A 7,294-nucleotide genomic window follows, 5' to 3' on the forward strand; every position below is an offset into this window, starting at 1 on the left:
ACGGATCACCTCTGGGTTTTGTATCTACCTTGAGTCAAATTGCTTCAACTGGGCCTCTAAGAAGCACCCCACTATATCACATTCTAGTGCAAAGGCAGAGTATCGTGCCTTAGCCATTATGCTATAGATCTCCTATGACTCCAATATCTACTCGATGACATTGGTATTCATCTTGACCATCACCCTCTCCTCGATCCTCTGTGACAATAAAATGCAATTCACCTATCCCATAATCCCGTGTTCCATACTTGTACCAAACACATTGAAATTGACTACCATTTCATTTGTGAAACTATCACTATTGATGCACTTCAACTTTGTTATCTTCCTACCTCTAAATAGATTGCGGATATTTTCATAAAGGCTTTACCATGCTACTTGTTTACTAACTTTCGACATAAGCTTGACATTCATTCTGTTTCACTGCCATGCTTGAGAAGGATGAAAACCAGCACATCAAGGACAAAATCAACCACTAGTTGTTACAAGACCACAACTAGCTAGCATTTTGACGATCCTTAATTATCTCCTTTTGGTTTCCTAAAATCATGGATATGATTTTCAACTCAAGAATCATATCCTTTCTTTCCTTCTTCTATCTTTCTATCTGATGCAACTTACGTATATAAAGAATATTATAGAAACTTTGAATAAAATACAGCAAACAACAACAATTCTCTCCTTCATTATCTTTACCCACTTGATTGCTTGTAATTAACTTTTTCGACCCCAAAACATAAAACTAGAAGAGCAAAGTAGGATTTTACTAAAATTTGATTTGATAATCAAGATTTAAGGCTTTTGGAGATTATGTATGGTAATCTGATCATCATAGCATGTGTCCCTACAATATTTTACTCCAACTTCATTGTTTAATTTGAAGATGCGCCTTAAAAGAATTATTCTTTATATATATATACGCATGTTTTACTTTTGTACACGTTGTCTTACCCAATACTATAAATAAAATGTTAAATTAAAACCATTTAAACAAGATAAGATTCAAGATATGCGGTTCGAGTTGAGTCTTATATTCAAACCAAAATCACAATTTTGACTTTTAATTTAGTTTTATTTTAAACAATTTTAACATGATTCATATAGTAAAAGAAAAAAGAGAAGAAAAAGTTCCATGTTGTTCCACGTTAAAATTTGGCCTTATACAATCCGTAATAAATGATAAAATTTTGTGGAGAACAATGTGAATTTCGTAAATATTAACCTTAAACAGCCGTCGAAAATAGTTATATGGAAAAAGACAAAAGTAGTGAGATCATAATGTAGAAAAGCTATCTCACAATTGAGTCCTGGCCCATGCCGTTCTGTCATGATCTCCTTGCACCTTACTCTTGACCCAAGTTGGGCGGTGCCTTTTTGACCTAAACAGAGACTGGTTCAATAAATTTTCTCGCGCAGCTAGGTCAATGGCACTGAATGTAATTTGGTTGAGAAACTGAAAGTTAGGTTAGTTCAAACCCGTGTGTTGAATGAAATGATAGCCTTCTGCATGCGCTTACACAATTCTAGTAGAATGAGATCAAATGAAGTAAGTTAATGACATCCTAAAGTTGGCTAAATCCATTTTGAATCAAAATGAATCTCATCATGAAATAGAACTATAACAAGGTTCATCGTTTGCCTGCTAATTTAGAGTCTTTTTTCTTTCTTTAGTTACTGCTATTTTTAGTTATTAGATCAAACTACATTGCTTTTCTCTGTACACTTGGAACATAACATGGGTTATGTATTTTGTGAAGCTCAACAAATGGCTGGTATTCCACTTATCATTTAAGCCAAATATCAAATCTATCTATGAACTAGAGATGGGGCACTGCTTGATCCCTATAGACCGCTGAATTTAAAGTTTCATTTTAATTTGAAAGGAATTCGGGCTTACCATTAGCTTGCTAGGACACATGCATGCATGGAGACATGCAATAGACCATTATCTAATATTAAACTACACATTCTTTGTTTTAATTACTTTTTTATTTAATTTATTATCGTTGTTTGGGTTATGTTAGGATTAAGCAGTCCATTTGCAGTTATACTACGATCATGGCAAGTATTTAAAGAAATCAAATAATTGTAAAAAAAGAAAAAAAAAGATTATCAACAATAATTGAAATAAATAAATAAATAAACAGGAGTAGATGATGGAGGTATGGTACAGCTTGAGTGAGATTCATCATTAGAATAAAAAAGGAGTTTTATTTGTATCGATTTCAAGATAGCTAGCCATAGATTAAAAAGTTTGGGACCGCATAAACTCTTGAGAAAATTTTAGATAAGATCAACCAGTAGACATTTAGACGTGCTAGTTACGAAATACAAAAAGTACCCTTACTCTAAAAGCAGAAAGATGTCCGATACTAAAGTATAAGAATATCCATCATACTATACTAAAGTATATCTAGGAATATCTATCATTTTAACCTAGTACATATACCCAACACTCTCTTGATGGCATAGAGGTCCTTTTCTAGCTGCTTTTCCCCGAGAAAATGGAGTATTCTATCCATTACAAGATTGAATCATATCAGGATGAAGCTAGGCTCAGACTAGGAGGTGATTTTAACCATGATACTACAGGTATATGTGGTATTGGTGGTGGTGGTGGTGAAAGTGATGACCTCTTGTTGTCCATCATGTTCCAGAATTTGTTACACAGACTTTTTGCTGAACAAGGATAAGAATCTATTCTCTTTCCATGGCGCACTAGCGATGAGGATGCAGGAGATGTGGGAGTGCTTGATGACGACCTCTTTCCATAATAATTTTTCTTGAATCTAATGCATAGTCTCTTTGCTAAACAAGGAGAAGTACTTCTTGGTAGGGGCGTCGACGAACTGCGGAGACACTCTGCAGGAGAAGGTCTTGAGCTTGGAACGGGCCCAAATGGTGATTTTGGGGGTGGAGGGGGAGATGTTGAGGGCCTTTGATATTGGGTGATTCTCATGAATTTGCTGCATGAAGAACTCTCTGGAGCACAAGTAGAGGCGCCTGTTTTCTTCTTTTCTACTGGAGATGGAGGTTGAAGACTTGTGGGCATCTTCAAATTAGTACTTTGTGTGAACATATTCCACGAATTCTCTGGTACAAAAGCAATAGTGTAATTCAGATTCACAGTTCATGTAACTTCAACCAAAGCAGACCAAGTCCTAACATAATGAAGTGTATATTTAAGTTCTAAAGTAAGCAATTGAAGAGCCTATAGCTGAATTTTGGCCTTGATTAGAGGGAAGTGAAGAAGAAATAGTGCTACCCTTGTTACTCTCACCATCAGTACTATTGATCCCGACACTATTTTAATGGATTAAACTAAAATTCTCTTCATAATTAAAAACTATAGGTATAGACTTAAAGGTCAGGAGAGAATTATTTAAAAGAAAAAAGGGAACAAAATGTTGTGAGAGCATGAGTCTCCTGTAATTTGTCAGAGATTATGTTGAACGCGTTTGAGAAAGGAGAAGTGAGTATTAGTTTAGTCACCTGATAAAGTTCTTGCATGAGCAAGAATAGCAAGAAGCTGAAGAAAGACAAAGAAAGACATGAGAAGTGGAGTTCTCATCATATTCATGTTCCAAAACCATTCAATGAACAAAAGAAGAGAAACTCCCAATATAAGGCTGTAAGAAGTGAATCAATTTATCAACAGGCCCTTCTTGTCTTTTTGGGTCTATGGTAGTCTAGGATGCATATGGTAGCTAGGCGTGTTGACTTGGTCTATGAATCCACCTTTTAGACTAGAAATTGTCACAACTCTGCCTGTTCGCACGTGAAAAATAATTGTTTGATACCATGTCAAAGTTGTAATAATTTGGCTCCTTCACATGGTATAATTATTAATAAAACATCTGCTCTTTACAAAATCAACTGCTGTGGAATTAATTGCCCACCATTTCTTTATAACTATTCCGTGAAGAAAATGAAATAATGTTCGTCTCCTCTAAGTCTTTCCTCAATTATTGTTACAGGCCTGAAGAAAGTGGCCTTCTGCTCACTTGATTGCTTTAACTTTTAAGTTTGACTCCCAAAAGAAGGACACCACTTAAACTGCTTTTTATCTTTTTCAGTCAAAAAACAAGATAAAACTCTTGTTTATGCAAGTCTATTCTCTCACAAGGAAAATTCTATGGTACCACTTCGGTACCTACCGAAAAAACATTTTTGGTCATTGGATGAAGGTGGTTCAATCCGGACCATCCAACTGACTTCTGTATTTAAAAAAGAAAAAAAGAAAAAATAAATAAATAAGTTACAGGTTGCCGGAAAACTTGTAATAAGAGTGTTGTTCTTCTCCGAAACTAGTATGGCCTCTTCCCTATGGTTTTGTGTGTTGTTCTTGGATAATGTTGAGGGGTTTTGGTGATTTTTTGTTTGTTTGCTTGTTCTTTTTTGTTGATGGGTATTTTCTCTTTTTTCCTTGAGTGTGGGTTTTAGGTGAGTTGATCTGGATCTGTGTTCTTTGTAGCTGCATTTTCTTGCTGTTTTAGAGGTTTTACGGGTTGGGTTTTCTTAGGAAACCTCTGGTGTGGGAAAATGAGGGAAGTAAACATATTGTGGAGAAAAATATGGGATTCTTGCAGAGATGGGAGTTTGATCTGGTTTTGCTGGTGGTGTGGAGGTTTTAACAAGTTGGGTTTGTGGGAAGTTCCCAGACTAGGAAATGAGTCACCTTTCAACTGATTTTTGCTTGCAATTCATGGTTTCATAGTCTTCACATTTTAGTCTCGTTTTCCTTCTCATCTTTGTCACCGATTTACTGTATTATTAAATGTTCTCTCTTTGATGGCAATGAACTTTCTTATTTTGACTTACTTTTTGTTGGAACGAGTCCATCAAGATCTATTTTTCCATTTGGTTTACTATTCATGATGCTGATTGTGTTTGTTCTTTTTCTATTTTTTTATTTGATTCTTGCAGAAATTTGGTGGGTTGGGTTTTTGAAAAAGAAAAACTCTTTCTAGTGTAGTGGGGAGGGGAAAAAAATAGGATTTTGATCCAACTTTGGAAATGGAATTTCAAAATTGGGGGAAGTTTAGGGGTTTCTCAACTCATATTGGGTATTGCTGGTTGGATTTTAACTGATGGGTTTGTGTTGACAGGTTTGGATCTAATTGTGGATGGGTTTTGGTTCTTGCGGGAATTGGAGAGTCTGGTCACCGTAAAAAATACATTAAATTTGTGTACAAGAAAAAATGGCTAAGATTTTCATGGTTATCTGTGCTCTGATGCTTTTCTGCTCTTCATTGACATTTTAAAATATTTTAAAATACATGCACTTCACAATAAAAATAATTATTTCCTAAAATGATCTTTTCCATGTGAGGTTAATAACACCATTAGACTATTTTTATTTTTATTTTTGCCGTGAGAATTGAGATTAATAAAATAAGAAATTTTAAAATTTTAAAATATAATTAAAAAAACTTTAAAGCTAAAAATATAAAAATAAAATTTTAACTTTCACTTTATTAAATTACACTAGTAAAAAATATAGATTCAAGAAAGAATTAAAAATACAATAAGAATTTTTTTTTTTTTAATTTTAAGTTTTTTGGTTTTAATTATATTTAATTTTAAGTATTTTAGTTTTAATTGTATTTAAAATTTCTTATTTAATTATTGATGTCAATTAACATAATTTTTATAGGTGGGTGGATTTATATAATATTCAACATAAAATAATTATTAATTAGAAAATTAAAAAGATTTTATTTATCACTTAAGGATTTTGGAGAATTTTTTTCAAAATGATTTGTAAATCATAGTATATAATAAAAAAAATTATAATATATTTATTTGTAAGATACTTTTATCAAATTAAAATGATAAATTATTTTTTTGATAATTTTATTTAATATTATCAAGTAAAAGAGTATTTTAAGAAATAATTATCCGACTTATGAAAATGACATATATTTATAAATAAATGAAGATAAAAGTAATTTATAAAAATTGAGGTTTTTTTTTTATATTTTTTAAATTGGTAAATTAAAAATTTTTTCCAAAATAAATTTTACAATTTACACCAAGTTTGTACCCCCTCTCACAAAGTTCGTACCCCATCTTACAATGGTCGTACCATTTCTTACAAATTTTGTACCATTTCTCACAAAGTTCGTACCCATTCTCACAAAGTTTGTGGTCCTTTCACAAAGTTCGTACTATCTCTCACAAAGTTCATACTTTCTCTCACAAAGTCTGTACCCCCTCTCACAAAGTCCGTACCATCTCTTAGAAAGTCTGTACCCTCTCTTAGAAAGTTCGTACCATCTCTTAGAAAGTTTGTACAATCTCTTAGAAAGTTTGTACCATCTCTTAGAAAGTCTGTACCCTCTCTTAAAAAGTCTGTACCCTCTCTTACAAAGTTCGTACCCTCTCTTAGAAAGTTCGTACCCCATCTTACAAAGTTCGTACCCCATCTTACAAAGTTCATACCATCTCTTACAAAGTTCGTACCCTCTCTTACAAAGTTCGTACCCCATCTTACAAAGTTCGTACCCCATCTTACAAAGTTTGTACCCCATCTTACAAAGTTCGTACCCCATCTAACAAAGTTCATACCTTCTCTTAGAAAGTTTGTACCATTTCTTAGAAAGTTCGTACCCTCTCTTAGAAAGCTCGTACCCTCTCTTAGAAAGTTCGTACCCTATCTTACAAAATTCGTACCATCTCTTACAAAGTTCTTACACTCTCTTAGAAAGTTTGTACCATTTCTTAGAAAGTTCGTACCCTGTCTTACAAAGTTCGTACCCTTTCTTAAAAAGTTCGTACCTTATCTTAGAAAGTTCATACCATCTCTTACAAAGTTCGTACCATCTCTTAGAAAGTTCGTACCCTCTCTTACAAAATTCGTACCATCTCATAGAAAGTTCGTACCTTATCTTAGAAAGTTCATACCATCTCTTGCAAAGTTCGTACCCTCTCTTAGAAAGTTCGTACATTCTCTTAGAAAGTTCATACGATCTCTTAGAAAGTTCGTACACTCTCTTAGAAAATTCGTACCTTCTCTTAGAAAGTTTGTTCCCTCTCTTACAAAATTCGTACCCTCTCTTATAAAGTTCGTACCATCTCTTACAAAATTTGTATCCTCTCTTACAAAGTTCGTACCCTCTCTTACAAAGTTCGTACACTCTCTTAGAAAGTTCGTACCCTCTCTTAGAAAGTTCGTACCATCTCTTACAAAGTTCGTACACTTTCTTACAAAGTTCGTACCATCTCTTACAAAGTTCGTACTATCTCTTACAAAGTTCGTAACTTCTCTTACAAAGTTCGTATCCTCTCTTAG

At 33.6% G+C, this 7,294-nt stretch overlaps 1 protein-coding gene across 1 annotated transcript; it reads right to left on the reverse strand.

Moving 5' to 3' along the window:
- Positions 1-2,181: 2,181 nt before the first annotated feature.
- On the reverse strand, positions 2,182-3,644 carry LOC132252648 (uncharacterized). The gene is made up of 2 exons (XM_059736082.1): positions 3,493-3,644; positions 2,182-3,093 (listed from the first exon to the last, which is right to left on the reverse strand). Exons 1-2 carry the CDS (start codon positions 3,578-3,580, stop codon positions 2,540-2,542), a joined length of 642 nt encoding a protein of 213 aa, XP_059592065.1. The 5' UTR covers positions 3,581-3,644; the 3' UTR covers positions 2,182-2,539.
- Positions 3,645-7,294: the final 3,650 nt, after the last annotated feature.

This window comes from Vitis vinifera, chromosome 4 (assembly GCF_030704535.1).
Source record: "Vitis vinifera cultivar Pinot Noir 40024 chromosome 4, ASM3070453v1".
NCBI lineage: Eukaryota > Viridiplantae > Streptophyta > Magnoliopsida > Vitales > Vitaceae > Vitis > Vitis vinifera.

Bases quoted from the DNA above. Each gene is read 5' to 3' on its own strand.
- LOC132252648 (XM_059736082.1), bottom strand. From the start codon at position 3,580: ATGAATATGATGAGAACTCCACTTCTCATGTCTTTCTTTGTCTTTCTT. The intron at 3,094-3,492 runs GTGACTAAACTA...CTTTTGTACCAG, and splicing joins TCATGCAAGAACTTTATCAG to AGAATTCGTGGAATATGTTC.